Raw genomic sequence first — 18556 nt, 5'->3', positions numbered from 1 at the left:
TAATTTGGTTTCCCTTCCCTTTTCTTTCTCTGTCTACTTTTTATCTCTGTACTTTAGTGGCTCTTTGCAGTTTTGTTAACCTAAGGATATAGAGAAGAAAGGGGGAACTAGCCTGTCCTAACATGTAAAGTTTTGTGGCACCTGATCTCTTTCCATCCTGAAAAAGTCACGCTCCCCATTGCCACCCAGGCCCATCTGATACAATGTGAACCTGCAGCCGGTATGTCTACATGTCCCTACATTCTGGGCATGAAATAACAGGCTTTTTCTCTCACCTAGAAAGTAAGGTAGCCTGTGAAGGTTCCTCAAAAAATTAAAGATGGAAGGTTATGATCCCAGGGTCCTGGGATCAATTTCTGCATCGGGCTCCTTGCTCATCAAGGAGCCTGCTTCTCCCTCTGCCTGCCGCTCCCCCTGTTTGTGCTTGCTCTCTCTCTCTCTCTCTCTATCCTCTGACAAATAAATAAAATCTTTAAAGAAAAAAAAAATAAAGATGGAGGGACACCTGGGTGACTCAGTCGGTTGAGCATCTGACTCTTGGTTTCTGCTCAGGTCATGATGTTTTGATCTCTGGGTTGTGAGATTGAGCCCCGAGTCAGGCTACACGTTCAGCAAAGAGTCTGCTTGGGATTCTCTCTCTCCCTCTCCCTCTGTCTCTCCCTGCCCTGCCTCCACCACCCCCCCATACTCCCTTCACTCTCTCTCAAATAAATAAGTCTTTTTTATATTTTTAAGATTTGGTTAATTTATTTGACAGAGAGAGCATGAGCAGAGGGAGGGGCAGGCTTCCCGCGGAACAGGGAGCCCGATGTGGGGCTCGATCCCAGGACCCTGGGATCATGACCTGAGCCGAAGGCAGACGCTTAACCGACTGAGCCACCCAGGAGCCCCAACTTTATTTTTTTTTTTAAGATTTTATTTATTTATTTATTTAAGAGAGAGAAAAAGGTAGCGAGAGCAGGAGCACAAGCAGGGGGAGTGGGAGAGGGAGAAGCAGGCTTCCCACCGAGCAGGGAGCCCGATGCGGGGCTCAATCCCAGGACCCTGAGATCATGACCTGAGCCAAAGGCAGACGCTTAACCAACTGAGCCACTCAGGCACCCCAATAAATAAATCTTTTAAGAAAAAAGAAAAGAAAAGACAGGAATACAAAAAAATTAAAAATAAATAGGTAGAAGTACTGTATGACCCAGTAATCACACTACTGGGTATTACCCAAAGAAAATGAAAGTATTAATTCAAAAAGATACATGCACCCCGGTGTTTTTTGCAGCATTATTTAGAATAGCCAAGATACGGAAGCAGCCCACGTGTCCATTCATAAATGAATAGGTGGTATGTACATGCAATGGAATATTACTTGGCCATGAAAAAGAAGGAAATCTTGGCGTTTCTAACATGGATGGACCTACAGGGCGTTATGCTTAGTGAAATAAGTCAGACAAATACCGTGTGATTTCACTTGTATGTGGAATCTAAAAAGCAAAATGAGCAAAAAGATTCTTAAATACAGAGAACAAACTGGTGGTTGCTGGAGGGGATGGGTGAAATAGATAAAGGGGATTAAGAGGTACAGACTTGCAGTCACAAAGCAAGCCACAGAGATGAAGAGTACAGCATAGGGAGTGTAGTCCATAATACTGTGATAACTGTGTGTGGTGACAGACGGTGACTGCACTTATCATGGTGAGCATGGAATAATATACAGAATTGTCAGATCACAGTGTTGTGCACCTGAAATTAATATAACATTGTATGTTAACTATACTTAAATAAAAAATTAGAATGTTTTTAAAGATTTATTTATTTATTTATTTGAGAGAGCTCACGAGCGGGGGGATGAGCAGAGGGAGAGAGAGAATCTTAAGCAGACTCTGCACTGAGCGCGGAGCCCACACAAGGCTCGATCTCACAACCTTGAAATCTTGACCCGAGCTGAAATTAAGAGTCAGAGGCTTAATCGACTGAGCCACCCAGGAGCCCCATAAAATTGAATTTTTTAAATGAAAGTAGGTAAGGTAGCAAGTAGCCCCACAGCCTGAATTGTTTTCATAATATAAAGTAACTGTGTTATAAGAAAATGGATTCCAGAAAATATTTACAGTACTAAGTTATTCATTATCTGGAGTTTAATTGAATCCAAACCAATAGAATAATATTAACTGTGGTCCATTAATAAGAACTAGAAGGTACTATTTGGATAAGACATTCTTTGCTTTCGTAAAACTTGTAGAGCAGGGAATTGTCCTCAGCAGCCTCGCCGCTTCAGTAATTTCCCATCTGTCGCTATTCATATTCTGGGTCATCCTGAAAGTATCTTCCCTGCCTCTGAGTACCCACATTTCTGAAAAGTCCTGTACATTTCATGGTCGGGCCTCAAAAAAGCTTAGATTTTTTTTTCCCCCTAACTTCTAATTTGGGGGCTTCTACATTTTCAGTGAGGAGTTAGTACTTGCCTCTCTTGTATCATCACATAGTCCTTCTAAACCTTGTTTTCTTTTGCAGATTCTTCCCGACAAGCTCTGGCAGCACCCCTTCTGAACCTCCCCCCAAAGAAAAAGTAAGTTCACAAATGTGGGAATCCTGTGAATTTTCAGTCAGTGCCAAGTGTGCCCGATTGACAGCCTGGCTTTCTGCTCCAGGAATGCTGATTACTACGAGAAGATCTCCGAGCCCCTGGACCTGGCCACCATAGAGAGGCAGATCCTCACTGGCCATTACAAGACCGTGGAGGCCTTTGATGCTGACATGCTCAAGGTGTTTCGGAATGCCGAGGTACTTACACCGCCTTCAAACACGGATTTAAGAAGTTTGTTTTGAGGGGGAGCTGGGCAGGGGACGGACTAGACGGGGGGTTGGCTAGACAGATGGGACGTGGGCTAGGCGGGGGTGGACATTAAGGAGCGCCCTTGTCGTGTTGAGCACTGGGTGACATACATAAGTGATGAATCATGAATTCTCCTGAAACCAATATTACACTATAGGTTAACTAGAATTTAAATAAAAACTTTAAAAAAGGACACCTGGATGGTTCAGTTCGTTCAGCGTCTGCCTTTGGCTCAGGTCATGATCCCAGGGTCCTGGGATCGAGCCCCGCGTTGGGCTCTCTGCTCTGCGGAACGCCTGCTTCTCCCTCTCCCACCACCACCCTCCCCCCGCACCCCGCTTGTGTTTCCTCTCTCGCTGTGTCTCTCTCTGTCAAATAAATAAATAAAATCTTTAAAAAAAAGAAAAAAGATTGTATTCATTTATTTGAGAGAGAGAGCACAAGCAGGGGGAGAGGCAGAGGGAGAGGGAGAAGCAGGCTCCCTGCTGAGCAGAGAGCCTGATACGGGACTCAATCCCAGGACCCTGGGATCATGACCTGATCTGAAGGCAGATGCTTAACCGACTGAGCCACCCAGGTGCCCTAAAAGGCAACAGTTTTTATTGAGCACCCTTTGTGTAAGGATTAGGTGTACTAAATATTGTAGAATCTTATATAATAAAGTTACTGATATGACTAGAATGAAAGGTTAAATTATACTACCTAAAAAGAAATTTTTGTAAAAACCTAATATAGGGGATGCCTGGGGACTCAGTTCAGCATCCGGCTCTTGGTTTCAGCTCAGGTCGTGATCTCAGGGTCATGAGTCCCACATTGGGGCCACGCGCATGCGCACACCCACACTCTCCCACTCACTCACTCTCTAGTTGAATGGATAAATCTTGGGGGAAAACAACCTAATTTAGTATTGAACCTTTGTATTTACAAAATACATTTTACCATACTTAAGTCATATCTGTAGTTTCTTTCCTCAAGACAATAAATACATGTGAAATACACAGAATTATGTATAGTAAGTAGAAATAAATCTGAAGGATGGAATTGAGGGGGGTTAGGTTAGTGGGCGGTAGATTAGGTGAAGCTCATTGATGAGAAGGTGACCTTGAACTGATTTTTTTTTAAAGATTTTTTATTTTTTGACAGAGAGAGGCACAGCGAGAGAGGGAACACAAGCAGGGGGAGTGGGAGAGGGAGAAGCAGGCTTCCCACGGAGCAGGGAGCCCAACGTGGGGCTTGATCCCAGGACCCTGGGATCATGACCTGAGCCGAAGGCAGACGCCTAATGACTGAGCCACCCAGGTGCCCCGACCTTGAACTGATTTAAAGGAGAAGATTGAATATTGTATGGTACATAGAAAAGAGGAAGTTTTGGGGCGCCTGGGCGGCTCAGATGGTTAAGCATCTGCCTTCAGCTTGAGTCATGATCCCGGGGTCCTGGGATCGAGCTCCACATCGGGCTCCTGGCTCAGCAGGGAGCCTGCTTCTCCCTCTCCCTCTGCCTCTCCCCCTGCTCATGCTCTCTCTATCTCTGTGTCTCAAATGAATAAGTAAAATCTTAAAAAAGAGGAAGTTTTCCAGTGATTTTGAAATACCTTGGAGAGGAATATGAAGGACAAAAGGGGCTATAAGATAAAGGAAGGTGAGGACAGAAACGAGAGAAAAACAGACAAGTAGGAGAAGAATTAGATCAGTCCTGAATTAAAACATGTTTTTTACTGAAACCCAGCTTCCATATCCCAAGCTTTAGCTCTGTCCCCAGCATCTGCCAGACAGAGTAAGTGCAGATGTCCCACACACCACACCTGTGAGAGTGACTCCTGTTCCGTGCTCACTGGGTGTCTGAGCTGAGGACAGTAAGGCCTGTGGCTAAGTTGAATAACAGCAGCAGAGCAAATGGGACACCCATCATACAGATTCTAATTTTTATTCATGTTAGTTGATATTTGCTGGTATTGAAAATCTGTTAACCAAAACGGGAGAACAATGAAAATCCTCCTGCCTCCTCCTGTGTGTGGGTGTGGGTGTGGGTGTGGGTGGGTGGGTGGGTGTGTGTTTGAAGTAAGCTCTACCCCCACCATGGGGCTCAAACTCACCACCCTGAGATCAAGAGTCATGGCTCCATCGACTGAGCCGGCCAGGCGCCCCTCTTCAGGTATATTTTTAAGCCACATTGAGAAGACCAAACAGGATTTCTTTTTCCTGGTTTCTTCAGAAGTACTATGGGCGTAAATCCCCAATTGGGAGAGATGTTTGCCGCCTACGGAAGACCTACTACAATGCCAGGCACGAGGCATCAGCTCAGATTGATGAGATTGTGGGAGAGACAGCAAGTGAGGCCGACAGCAGCGAGACGTCAGTCTCCGAGAAGGAGAACGTGCACGAGAAGGACGACGATGTGATCCGCTGTGTCTGCGGCCTGCACAAGGATGAAGGCCTCATGATCCAGTGCGACAAGTGCATGGTGAGGCCCGCGCGGGGCACAGGCCTGCTCCTCAGGGGCATGGCGGCCACCTTTGACAAGGCCTCCAGGCTTGGCTTGCGGGTTTAGGAACTTTAGCTCTCACCCCTCACTGTGCGCCAGATGGCCTTTCTCTTGTTTCATACCTCTGGCATGTTCCCCTCTCGTTTCTTTCCCACCTGTCTTTCTCCCTGCCCACTTCCCCGCTGCACGCACCTCACGGCATCTGGAGCGAGAAGCACGTTCCTGTGCAGGACCGGGCTTTACGCCAGAGCGGCGTCGCGGTGCTGCATCCCATAGCATTGATGCGGGCCCAGCACGCCGGCCGAGCTCCTGGGGCAGGAGTGTCTGAACCTGCTGCCTCACTGAACGGGAAGTGGAGCCGAGAGGGGCGGGGCAGCCGGGGCGGTCAGGAGGCTGGAATTAGGCAACAGCCCGGAGAAGCATGGTGTCACTGAGGCCTCCCCACGGCCTGGTCGCTGGCGTGTGCTACCTCATAAGCACCGTGTGGCGCTGTGTTCGTTCATCCTCCCGTTCTCTGTCCAGCTCGTTTCCTTTCCCACATGAATGTAGTGTGGACCAGTCAGTGTACCTGCGTTCAGACAGGCTCTTCTTTTCCCCCTATTTTAAGCCACCTGTCTCTATAATTTCTCACTCACCCACTTATCCCTTAGTTCCTGTTTGACTTTGCCCTGTCCTACTGCTAAGTTTTTGTTGTTCTTAGCCCCCAGCACTTCCCTCGGTAAGTCTGAGTCCCCCCTCCCAGCTGCACTCTTCTCCCCGCAGGTGTGGCAGCACTGTGACTGTCTGGGCGTGAACTCAGACGTGGAGCACTACCTTTGTGAGCAGTGTGACCCAAGGCCTGTGGACAGAGTAAGCTGCCCTCTGGTGATACTGGGATCTACAAGTAGGAGATGTAGCACATGGTCTCTTATCTGCCCTGCTCCTGGTGCACTGGATTTCCTTTGATAAGTCACTCAGCCTCTCTGGGCCTTAGTTTCTTACACTTTACACTAGGGTAATAATTCTGCCCTTTCGTTTCTCAAGTGTGTGGTCAAAGGGGAAGTAAAATACTTAGAAACCTGTGGAAGGAATGCTACTATATAAACACTGTCCACTATCCACGAAAGAAGTACTTGTGAAGTCCAGAACTTGAGTATACAGGTTAGTCTTAGGCTCACTTTCCAGGAGAGACAGTGGGTTGGGTAACTTGCCCAAGTTACTAAATGGGTTTTTGTCCTGGTTCTGCTGTGTTTATACGTGTGATCTCGAGCAGGTCTTCTCTATAAAGGAAAGTGTTTACGCAGTATTTCTTAACAGCAGTGTTGTCATTTTGAGTGGACATTTCTGTGCTCTGAGGGATGTGCTGCGGAATGTCTGGCATCCCTGGGCCTCGGGCACTAAATGCTAGTGCTTCCCTGAGTCCTTGTGACAGTCACTGTCCCCCTCACACATTTTCATGCTCCCCAGGGGGTGCAAGAGCAGCCATATGATTAGTGCTTCATACAGTTAGTTTGGGGTACTTGGCCTATCAGTTTTATTTTCTGCCTTCACTTTCCCAACTCAACTCCAGCTGCTTTCATTTTTGTGTACATGTGTGTTGTGTTGAAATGACTAAACAGTAAGTCTTAAATTGGTTGCGAATTCTAGGTTTGAGTTCTTTTCCTCTTGAATGGAGCTCAGTAGGCAGGCGTAGTAGTCCCAGTCCTTATCTGTTGGCTTTCCATTCTTACCAGGAGGTACCCATGATTCCTCGGCCCCACTATGCCCAGCCTGGCTGTGTCTACTTCATCTGTTTGCTCCGAGATGACTTACTGCTTCGTCAAGGTGTGTACACAGGAGCTGACCCTCCCTTTCTGAGTGGTGGGAGTGTCTGCTCTCTGCATAATAGTTATTGTCACCACATGACCTTACATAGCAGTTGAATATGGTTGACCCATGGACAATGCAGGCTTTAGGGGCACCAACACCCCCCCCCCCGCACAGTCAAAAATCCACATACAACTTTTGACTCCCCAAAAACTTACCTACTAATAGCCTACTGTTGACCAAGCCTTACTGGTAACATAAATAGTCGATTAACACATATTTTGTATGTTACATGTATTGATATATTGCATGCTTACAATGGAGTAAGCTAGAGAAAAGAAAATGTTAAGAAAATCACAAGGTTTTTTACATTACATCTACAATACTGTACTGTATTCATTAAAAAAAAAAAAAAATCTGTGTATATTTCGACCCGTGCAGCTCAAACCCATGTAGTTCAAGGGTTGACAGTATAGGTTTCTGTGTCCTTGGACTTTATACATTTTCCCCTCCACCAAATAAAACTAATTTGGAGAGACCGGGATGTCATAAAGCTAATTTTAGGACTGAGAAGGAGATGGAAGACCTCCCTCATGCCATTCTCATAGTCCAGAACTGATGACCATCACTGTTAGACTGTCAGTGGTAGCTCTGTATCTGTTGTTTGTTTTAGACCTTGGATCGGACCAGTGGACATCTCACAGAGTTCACGCAGGCATCATTTAACTTGTCCTGTGCCTTCCTAGGCGACTGCGTGTACCTGATGCGGGATAGCCGGCGCACGCCTGACGGCCACCCAGTCCGCCAGTCCTACCGACTGTTGTCGCACATTAACCGAGACAAACTGGACATCTTCCGCATTGAGAAGCTTTGGAAGAATGAAAAGTATGTGTTGAGGTCTTCTCTCTTCTTCCAGCTCTGCCCTTCCAGCACAGAGCTGAATATTGCCTAGGATCTTGCCAGTCGACTAAACCTCTCCTGTTCTTCCTTAGAGAGGAACGGTTTGCCTTTGGTCACCACTATTTCCGCCCGCACGAGACCCACCACTCTCCGTCCCGCCGCTTCTATCACAACGAGCTGTTTCGGGTGCCACTCTACGAGATCATTCCCTTGGAGGCTGTGGTGGGGACCTGCTGTGTCCTGGACCTTTATACGTATTGTAAAGGTAAGTGACCTGAGCTGCTAAAGAAATGACCTCCTGTCCCCTGTTCCTTCATCTGCAATTGCCACTCCATTCTTACTGTCTCCCAAGCTAGCTATGAAGCTTCAAAAACCTGTATTTTTTCTTTCTTTTAGCTAGCGCTTGGTACTCAATAAACGTTTTTTTGTTTCTTTTTCTTTTTTAATTTTTTTCTTGATACTCAATAAATGTTAATCCCCCCCCCCCATTTTTTTGGTTGTTTTTTTGTTGTTGTTTTTTTAATTAGCATTTCTTAGTACTGTGTATTTGGCATTTGTCACAAGGCATGTTCTTCCACCCATTCCAGAATCCCAAAGGCCATCAACAACTCTGGACATTAAACAAACCCAAAAAGCACACTAGCTTTTTGAGCTCCATGGTTAACAGTGTAGGCTGTGGAGTCAGATAATCTATTTTCAAATTCCAGCCCCACCACTTTTTACCTGTGTCCTTGGGCAAGCTACGTAATCTACTGGCATTAGGGATTAGTACCTATTATAGTGTTTTGTAAAGATTAAATGAAGTATTCTGCAAAGCGCGTGGCCCAGTTTGGGCTCACAGTGAAAGCTTAGTATGCCTAGTTGTCACCATTAGCGAGCTCGCCTGCCTCGCCTTCTCTGTCATAGCAAATGGTTCAGGAGAATATGTACTCCATTTAAGCATTGGCTGCTTGGGGCTCCATGATTCTGGGGACTTCATCTCCCAGTTATAAAGTGCTTATTTCCAAATGTGCTCCCCTCATTCATCCTTTCCTCTCTCCTAATGTCGCCACACTCTGTGTTCCCTCACAGATTCCTGCAGCACTTGGGTGAGCTGCCTGTCTGGTTCCTTCCCAGCCAGTGACCTGCCCTTACACTCTGAGATACACACACACACCTCTCTCCTTTTCCAGCGCTGCAGTCTGGGGACTCTCCTTTCTTCTGCAATCACCAGATGCCTCTCAGAATCGCTACAGTGTCCCCTCTTCAGGGTCCCACTGCCGTCCCAGTGGTGTGGGCTCATCTCTGGGCAGCTCGAGCTCGAGGTGAAGCAGGGGAAGGCAGGAGAGTTCTTTAACAGTATTTGAACTCCTAGGGAGACCCAAAGGAGTGAAGGAGCAAGATGTGTACATCTGTGACTATCGGCTTGACAAGTCCGCACACTTGTTCTACAAGATCCACCGGAACCGCTATCCTGTCTGCACCAAACCCTACGCCTTTGACCACTTCCCCAAGAAGCTCACTCCCAAAAGAGATTTCTCAGTAAGTTTCCTTCCACTTACCTGTCATGTCAGCGCAATATAGTTCATGCATGGAATTCCTAGGGTAGGAACCTCCAGGCTCTCTGCTGCTTCATCCTGTTAGTCCATCCCAAACTCTAGGAATCTGTCTCTAGTTTGAATTTTTTTTTTTTTTTTTTAAGTAGGCTCTGTGCCTAGCGTGGAACCTGACACGGGGCTTGAACTCACGACCCAGAGATCAAGACCTGAGCTGAGATCAAGAGTCAGACACCCAACTGACTGAGCCACCCAGGCACCCCTGTTTGGGATTTTTAAACAGCATGAATACATTGATTCTGCATTTCCTGGCATGGGCTGTTTCTCAACAAGTTGTTGATGTCCATGTTATAGTCAGGTTTTCTTCTTTTCTCTATTACCTCTTTACAGTCTTGGCCCTGGAGCTCTAGTGTAGTTTTTGGTTGTGTTTTCATATCCACAATTTTAAGAAGCAAGCAGAGAATAGCAAGAACCCTGAGAAAACTTTGGTGAAAATAATTCAGGGCTTTTTCCTTATATCTCTGCATTTAAAATGTAAGACACCATTGTTATATAAAATGTGAAAAGTATAGAGGCATTAAGAAGAGAAATTTGTATGTCATCCCACTACCCAGAAAATAATCACTGTTAACATTTTCATTTCTTGCCTTTGTTGTGCACTTTTTCTTTAAATTGTTGTGAACATACTCCTCCAGGTCTTTTGTTCCGTCATCAGTCCACAGAGGCTTTGGACATCCATCCATCCGTCCGTTTGCGCTAATCAAACTTTGGACTAAGCTCCTCATCTTTGACTAAGCTGCTTTCTGTGGGCTTGTCAAAAATTGTGGCCATCTTCCTGGAATGTTGAGAAACCATCTAACCAGAAAGCAAACTTTATATCCCTGTTTTTCCTATAATTGTTTTTGGATTTCTCTAAACAGTATTTATTTTATATTCTCTCTGCGCACCACCAAGCCCTGCCTCTCATCGAGACTTCTTTGGTCTTGCTTGCTTGGGCAACAGCTCACAGGTCAGCTTTAAAGCCCCAACTTGCACTACTTAACGTTAGGATGGGAGCCCGTCCCTCTTACGGGGGGCAGGCTTACAAGACACCAAAACTACCGTGGCCTTACAGACTGACAGAAGGACGGACCCTCTGCCCTTAAAACACAGCCACCCAGCCCGGAAGGGCTCTAGCCTGTGTTTTCCTCCCTGGCTCCCCAGCTCCTCTGAGCCGGCTTCTGCAGCACACTTACCACTTCCCTTTCTTTTCAGCCTCATTACGTCCCAGACAACTACAAGAGGAACGGAGGGCGGTGAGTGCCCTGGGGGACGTGAGGGGAGCCCTTATATAAGGGGTTGGACACCAACTTGAGTGGAGCAGGAGAACCAGCATCAAGGACTGGGGACTCGGTGACAGTGGCCTGTGGTGCTGGCAGTGACTCGGAAGCACTGGGTGTCAGGGGCACGGTCTGCTGATGGAGCTTTAGTCGGGGGCAGGGAGGGAGACTCAACAAGGAGTAGAAACAGAAGGACAAGAAGATTTGGAACAGAACTCTAGACAGGTTCAGAAAAGTCTCCTTTTTTAAGATTTCTGCAAGCTTTTCACATTACCCCAAGGTGTCTCAGTTCTTGGGACCGCTGCCGAGGACCTGCTGTCAAGTAGCTGTTCAGAGCAGAGCTTTCACTGAGCGTGGCGGGCACGTAGCTTTTACTTGTGCTGGTTTTGTATGTGAGAGTCTTGTTCTTGGAGAAGGAGCAGTGAAGGCTTTCCTTCCGTCTCCCTTTGGGGTGGGGGGCGGCGGGCCGCACTGATACTGGGGCTGGCGGGGAAGGCAGAGTCCTCAGTGATGCGCGTGAGGACAGAGTCGGGAAAGGCAGGCTCCATACAGATTCTCAACTGTGGCTGGACTGCGGGCATCACAAGGTTGCGTCATACTTCTCTGGCGGCTAGCCAGGCAGTTTTTTTGTTTTTTTTTTTAAAGATTTTATTTATTTATCTGAGAGAGAGAGCATGAGAGGGGGGAGGGTCAGAGGGAGAAGCAGACTCTGCTGAGCAGGGAGCCCGATGCGGGACTCGATCCCGGGACTCCAGGATCATGACCTGAGCCGAAGGCAGTCGCTTAACCAACTGAGCCACCCACGCGCCCTAGCCAGGCAGTTTGACCAGCTCTGGGACAGTGTATGGATTCCTGAAAGAAGGAAAATTGAGTTTTATAATTAGAAAATAGATTTCAGAAAAAGGTAGTGATTTGTGCAAATAATAATACAGTGATAACCAGAGCCAAGGCTCCTAAGAGCTAGACTCAGGATCTCAATCCAGCCTGAGGTGCCATCCCTCCCCTCCCCTCCTGAGTGCCCTGAACGGCCTTAGTCAAAATGCCCACATCTCTCTGGCAGGTCATCCTGGAAGTCCGAGCGCCCAAAGCCACCCCTAAAAGACCTGGGCCAGGAGGATGATGCTCTGCCCCTGATTGAAGAGGTTTTGGCCAGCCAGGAGCAAGCCGCCGACGAGGTGCCCAGCCTGGAGGACCCAGAACGGGAGGGGGCCCTTGCTGAGGTCAGCGAGGGTGAAAAGAAGCGAGAGGAGAGGAGTCAGGAGTCCCAGCCTGCCTGTAGCCCTGAGGAGCGACGGCACAGCCAGCGGGAACGACTCAACCAGATCTTACTCAGTCTCCTTGAAAAGATCCCTGGGAAAAATGGTAAAGAATCAGGCTCATGTCCGGGGTCTGAGATAAAGGGGAAATTAGTGAGGAAGGAATGAAAAAGAACCGCTTACCATTATTGCCCAGGATGGAAAGTGTTCTGTGAAAACGTCATAGTTCTTTGATGGGCCCTGCACATGGCTCCATCCCGGGAAGGGGGCTGCAGGCAGTGAGAGCCTCCCCCCACCCCACCCCACCCCGGAGAGCTTCTCTCCTGGGGCTGGAGGAAGGCCTGAGGTGCTTCGAGGTCGGAAAAGGAGTCAGTGGACTCCTGTGACCTCCTTAGAGCTCAAATCTGGAATGAGGAGTGGGAGGGTGGTGTTTGATGAGCCTCCTTGGTTCTGTTTTCAGCCATCGACGTGACCTACTTGCTGGAGGAAGGGTCAGGCAGGAAGCTGCGAAGGCGTACTTTGTTCATCCCAGAAAACAGCTTTCGGAAGTGACCGTCAAAGGAGAAGCTTGAGCATCTGCGATCAGTGGAGCTAACAGTCCTGCCTCTTGTCCTCTGAGTGTAGACAGGGGTGGGAAGGGTCCGTCCGGCAAGGGGAAGGGGCCATGTCGTTGACGTTAGGTACTTCATAAATCTTGGAGCTAGTGGAGAGGAGGGGAGTCTGTCTAAACAGTTCAGTTTAATTTGTTTTCCTCTCCACCGCTTCCCCCCCCCCCCAGGGTTCGTGATGGGAGGAGGACGGAGCACACGGCGGGGGGCGGGGGGGGGGGTGACCGGAGCCTTGTGGTACTTTACAGCACTCGCCCCTGCCCCCAGCTCGGGTCTTTCTGGGCCATGCTCCGGTCCCACAGGCACTGCTGCCAGGCTGCTTCCTCTACCAGGTGTCACTCCCAGTCCCTCAGGAGGATGTCCCCACCCCACCCCGCCTCTCCTCTGTGGGTTCCAAGAGCTAGCCCGGAGACCTCAAACAGAAACAGTAGCTGGGGCCTCTTTCCAGATAGATCCTTGACCAGGAAAGTTTCTCTCTCCTTTCTTGCCCAATCAGGTCAAAGTAAAACGTGAACTGACAAGTCCAAGCACTTGTGTCTGCCGCCCTTCTCCCTACCTCTCCTCCCCGGACTGTAATCCTGGAATAGGGAAGGCCCCCATGGGGTCAGAGGGCACAGGACGTTCGGTCGTGATTTTCGTTTGACCCTTCCTAACCCGCCAAACCTGTTTGTTTCTGAGGAGAAGGCCGGGCCCCCGCCCGCCCGGGTGCCGCCCCACTGTGGCTTGCGGGTCCGCTGTGTCGCTGTGTCGCACGAACACAGCCGCCCTCCGAGCCGACGCAGCGCCCCCGGGAAGCCGACTCCCCCGCCACGAGTCACTGCACAGGCTGTTGAGCAGTGCTCGCCGGCCAGTGTTTGTCGTGAGTGTGCACCATCACTTGAAAACACTACTCTCGTTTTCCTCGTTGCTCGGTTTTCAGTGTCCACCTCCCAGAGACAGTGCGCGCCCCGCCCGTCCCGTCTCCTCCAGCCTGGTGGGGACAGCGGCAGCGGGCGGGACGTCAGGATGTCGCTCTCCTTCCCATTCTCTTGGCCAGAAGCTACCAGACGATACCGTCTCTTTAAAAATAAAATTTAAAAAGCTTTGCTTTGTTGTCTTCTCAGACACACATATGCATATGCGTTTTAGATGTTCTTTAAGAGAAAAGATGGTTTTCAAACGTGCCAAGTTGTGTGTGTGTGTGTGTGCGCGTCTGCTGCGCGGCCAGGAAGCAATAGAGCAGGAAACACATGGCGTCGCTTCCCGCTAAGCCCGGACCAACGCTGTCCTCACTGTACATTTCCCCGATGATGACGACGCTCTGACTTGTTTAGGTAGAAACATTGACACCTTCCATTCCATTGAATCTTCTTTTCTTTTTCTCCTTTCTATGTCAATCTTAAGGGAAAAAAAACAAAACAGAACAAAAGAGACAGGGGACGCCAAAGATCCCCTTGAGCAGAGAAAAAGCAGAATAAATATTTTATTAAAGAAAAGAGAATTAAGAAAATAGTTTGGAGTATTTTCTTACTGTAGAGAAGCACTGTACATTACGACGAGACCTGGGTATCAGATACTCACGTGTGGAGCTGGGAACGTCGCATGTCCACGCCCATCTAAGTGGTTTCTTTTGGTTTTCATTGCAGGGAGCTGGGTGGGAGGGAGGTGGGGAATAGGGGCACTTTGGGGGTCTCCTTTTAGTCAAAAAGCAGGAAAATGACAAGAAAGAGATTAAAATTCAATATTTCCTTGAATAGTGTTAAACACTAAAATTTTAAAAAAGAAAAAAGAAAAACGAAAAAAACTTTGTAAAATATGAGAACAGAAGCAAAAGACACTACGCTGTCATTTTATCTTTCTTTTGTTGAAAGACTAAAAACCGAAATGTTTTTTAGACAATCAAATGTTAGGTAAGTGCAAAAACTTGTTTTTTCTTACTGGTGTAGAAATTAATGCCTTTTTTTATTTTTCGGTTATTTTATAATAATGAAATAAAAAGAACCCCCTAGCTGCCAGGTGGGTTTTGGTGTTTGAAATGCGGGGCAAAGCACTACATCACTGCAAATAGATACAGAGTTAGTCTGCATGTCTGTAGGCTGTGTGATTGCGGAAAATATAAATGCTGCTAATATATTTCCTTTTTACAAAAGCATATCTAAATAGATGATTGTTTTGATGTTAATCTTTGTAAATTATGTATTACCAATTTTAACATTGGATGTAATTGCATAAAAAGCTTGCATCTCAATCCTTGAAAGTCTAGTATTAAATGGAAAAAACTTTTCCTAACAACAGAGTGGTGAGCTTGCTGTTTTTTCCCCTTTCCTGGCCTCCATTTGTCTTCCAGGATCTCCTTCCTCCATCCTGTTTCCAGACAGATCTTTTTAAAACCACGTCATCAGCATCCTGGGGCCTTGCAGGGGCACACTCACCACTGACTAGGAGATAAAGCCATTTCCTCAATCTTAGGATCTTTTTGGTCGGAGCCTAGCCTAACCAACCAACAGAATAATCACTGAGCCCTCTGTCCTCTGCAAACATACGCACACATCACTCATTCGGTATTCACGAACAAACCCCAGGCTTGGCAACAGTAACTTCAGGCCACTGTGTCAGACCATTTTCATCCTAAGCAGCTTACATGTATTCAATAATTAATCTTCACAACAGACGTTTTAGGTAGGTACCCAAACCCAATTTTATAGATGAGGGAACTGAAGCAACACAGAGGTTAAGTAATTTGCCCAGGATCATCTAGCTAGTTAGATAATCCTCATTATAGCCCTCTGTAGTTACTATTCCCATTTTGTAGAAATGAAAACTGAATCTCAGCAACTTGCCAGAGATCACCTAGTAACTAGTGTTGGACTCAGAATTCCAAAATCTTCATGTTCATCTGCAAACGGAAGTGTCAGAAATAGTGTGACCCTACTAAGGAAGATAGATTCACTCCTGCCAGCAACTGAAGGACCCAACAAAACGTCATCCCAGACATGGATCACCACTGCAGCTCTGAGTTCAGCTGGAACGGTTGCTCAGAAGCATCGAGACTACTGACTGCATTCCCAGGACACAAGGGTGGTTTGATATTTGCAAATCAGTCAATGTATTACATCCCATCAATAAGAGGATAAGAACCATATGATCATTTCAATAGATGCAGAAAAAGCATTTGATCATGATAAAAAACCCTCAGAGTAGGTTTAGAGGGGAACATACCTCAACATCATAAAGGCCATATGTGAAAAACCCACAACTAACATCATACTCAATGGTGAAAAAGTGAGAGCTTTTCCGTAAGGTCATGAACAAGACAGGGATGTCCACTCTCACCACTTTTATTTAACATAGTCCTGGAACTCCCAGCCACAAGCAATCAGGAAAAAGCAATAAAGGCCATCCAAATTGAAAAGGAAGAAGTAGGGGCACCTGGGTGGCTCAGTCAGTTAAACATCTGCCTTCGGCTCAGGTCATGATCTCAGGGTCCTGGGATCGAGCCCCACATCGGGCTCCCTGCTCAGTGGAGAGCCTGCTTCTCCCTCTCCCTCTCCCTCTGCCCGCCTCTCCTTCTCCCTCTGCCCTCTGCCTGCTTGTGCTCCGTCAAATAAATGAATAAGTATTTAAAAAAGAAGTAAAACGTTCACTATTTTCAGATGACACCATACTACATAGAGAAAACCCTAAAGACCACCAAAAAACTACTAGAACTGATGAATGATTTCAGTAAGGTTGCAGGATATAAAATCAGTCTCCAGAAATCTGCATTACTATATGCCAATAATGAAGCAGCAGGTAGAGAAATTAAGAAAACTACCCCCCCCCAAAAAAAATCCCATTTACAATTGCACCAAAAATAATAAAATACCTAGGAATAAACAAAGGAGGTGAAAGACCTGTACTCTGAAAACTGTATTGATAAAAGAAATTGCAGATGACGCAAACAAAGATACTCAATGGTCATAGATTGGAAGAACAAATATTGTTAAAATGTCCATACTAGGGGAGCCTCAGTGGCGCAGTCAGCGGAGCGTCCAACTCTTGGTTTTGGCTCAGGTCATGATCTCAGGGTTGTGACATGGAGCCCTGCGTTGGGCTCTGCGCTCAGCACAGAGTCTGCCTCTCTTTTCTCCCACCACCCCCTGTGCTCACTCTCTCAAATAAATACGTTTAAATAAATATAAAAAACAAAATGTCTATACCACCCAAAGCAATCTATAGATTTAATGCAATCCCTATCAAAATACCAACAGCATTTTTCACAACTAAATCCTAAAATTTGTATGGAACCAAAGACTCTGAATAGCCAAAGCAATCTTGAAAAAGAAAAGCAAAATTGGAGGTATGACAATCCCAGATTTCAAATTATACCACAAAGCTGTAGTAATCAAAACAGTATGGTACTGGCACAAAAACAGACACATAGATCAATGGAACAGAGAGCCCAGAAATAAACCTACGATTATATGGTCAATGACTTTTTGACATAGGAGGCAAGAAATGGAAAAAATATAGTCTCTCCAACAAATAGTGCTGGGAAAATTGGGACAGCTATATGAAACAGAATGAAATTGAACCACTTTCTTACACCATACACAGAAATAAATGGATTAAGGACCTAAATGTGAGAACTGAAACCATAAAAATCCTAGAAGAGAGCACAGGCAGTCAGGTCTCTGACATTGGCCACAGCCAACATTTTTCTAGATGTCTCCTGAGGCAAGAGAAACAAAAGCAAAAATAAACTATTGGGACTACATCAAAATAAAAAGCTTCTGCACAGCAAAGGAAACAATCAACAAAACTAAAAGACAACTGACAGAATAGGAGAAGGTATTTGCAAATGACATAGCCAATAAAGGGTTAGTATCCAAAATATATAAAGAGCTATAACTCAACACCAAAAAATAATAATTAAAAAATTGGCAGAGGACATAAACAGACATTTCTCCAGAGAAGACCTCCAGATGGCCAACAGACCCATGAAAACATGCTGAGCATCACTCAGCATCAGGGAAATGCAAATCAAAACCACAATGACGTACGACCTCACACCTGCCAGAATGGCTAAAACCAAAAATACAAGAAACAGCAAGTGCCGGCGAGGCTGTGGAGAGAAAGGAACACCCTCGAGCACAGTTGATGGGAATGCAAGCTGGTGCAGCCACGGTGGAAAACAGCATGGAGGTTCCTCAAAAAATTAAAAATACAATTACCATATGATCCAGTAATTCCACTACTGGATATTTACCCAAAGAATATGAAAACACTTATTCGAAAAGATACAGGGGGGGCCTGGGGGGCTCAGTCGTTAAGCGTCTGCCTTCGGCTCAGGTCATGATCCCAGGGTCCTGGGATTGAGCCCCGCATCGGGCTCCCTGCTCCGTGGGGAACCTGCTTCTCCCTCTCCCACTCCCCCTGCTTGTGTTCCCTCTCTCGCTGTGTCTCTCTCTGTCAAATAAATAAATAAGATCTAAAAAAAAGATACATGCACCCCTATGTGTTTTATTCTTTTGAGATTTTTTTTTTCAGGTGATCTCTACACCCAGTGTGGGGCTTGAACCCACAACCCAGAGATCAATAGTCCCATGCTCCACTCTCCAAGCCCTCCAGGAGCCCTCACCCGTTTACTGCAGCATTATTTACAGTAGCCATATTATGAAAGCAGCGCAAGTGTCCCTTGACAAATGAATGAAGTTGTACACACACACAATGGAATATTACTCAGCTGTAAAAAAGAATGAAATCTTGCCATTTGCAACAACATGGATGGATCTAGAGGGTATGATGCTATGAGAAATAAGTCAAAGAAAGATAAATGCCGTATGATTTCAGCTATATGTGGAATTTAAGAAACAAAGGAAATTC

General features: G+C 46.5%; 1 protein-coding gene across 4 annotated transcripts in view; it reads left to right on the top strand.

Annotated features, from left to right (window-relative positions):
- The window catches only part of ASH1L (ASH1 like histone lysine methyltransferase), a 193703-nt gene extending 178720 nt beyond the window's left edge, over positions 1-14983 (top strand). For all 4 annotated transcript variants that reach the window (XM_054507853.2, XM_054507854.2, XM_045876583.3 and 1 more), the window contains 11 exons: positions 2506-2560; positions 2643-2775; positions 5040-5288; positions 6072-6158; positions 7022-7112; positions 7841-7979; positions 8087-8259; positions 9349-9515; positions 10784-10824; positions 11909-12210; positions 12565-14983. In XM_054507853.2, the coding sequence (XP_054363828.1) occupies positions 2506-2560; positions 2643-2775; positions 5040-5288; positions 6072-6158; positions 7022-7112; positions 7841-7979; positions 8087-8259; positions 9349-9515; positions 10784-10824; positions 11909-12210; positions 12565-12656 (1529 nt within the window). In that variant the 3' untranslated portion in view covers positions 12657-14983. The remainder of the gene's footprint in view (positions 1-2505; positions 2561-2642; positions 2776-5039; positions 5289-6071; positions 6159-7021; positions 7113-7840; positions 7980-8086; positions 8260-9348; positions 9516-10783; positions 10825-11908; positions 12211-12564) is intronic.
- Positions 14984-18556: the final 3573 nt, after the last annotated feature.

The sequence above is a fragment of the Mirounga angustirostris genome, unplaced genomic scaffold, assembly GCF_029215605.1.
Source record: "Mirounga angustirostris isolate CCGP_5_RB_7025 unplaced genomic scaffold, mMirAng1.0.hap1 SCAF_6, whole genome shotgun sequence".
NCBI lineage: Eukaryota > Metazoa > Chordata > Mammalia > Carnivora > Phocidae > Mirounga > Mirounga angustirostris.
The sequence above is the reverse complement of the archived record's forward strand: the minus strand, read 5'-3'. Positions and strand labels throughout refer to the sequence as shown.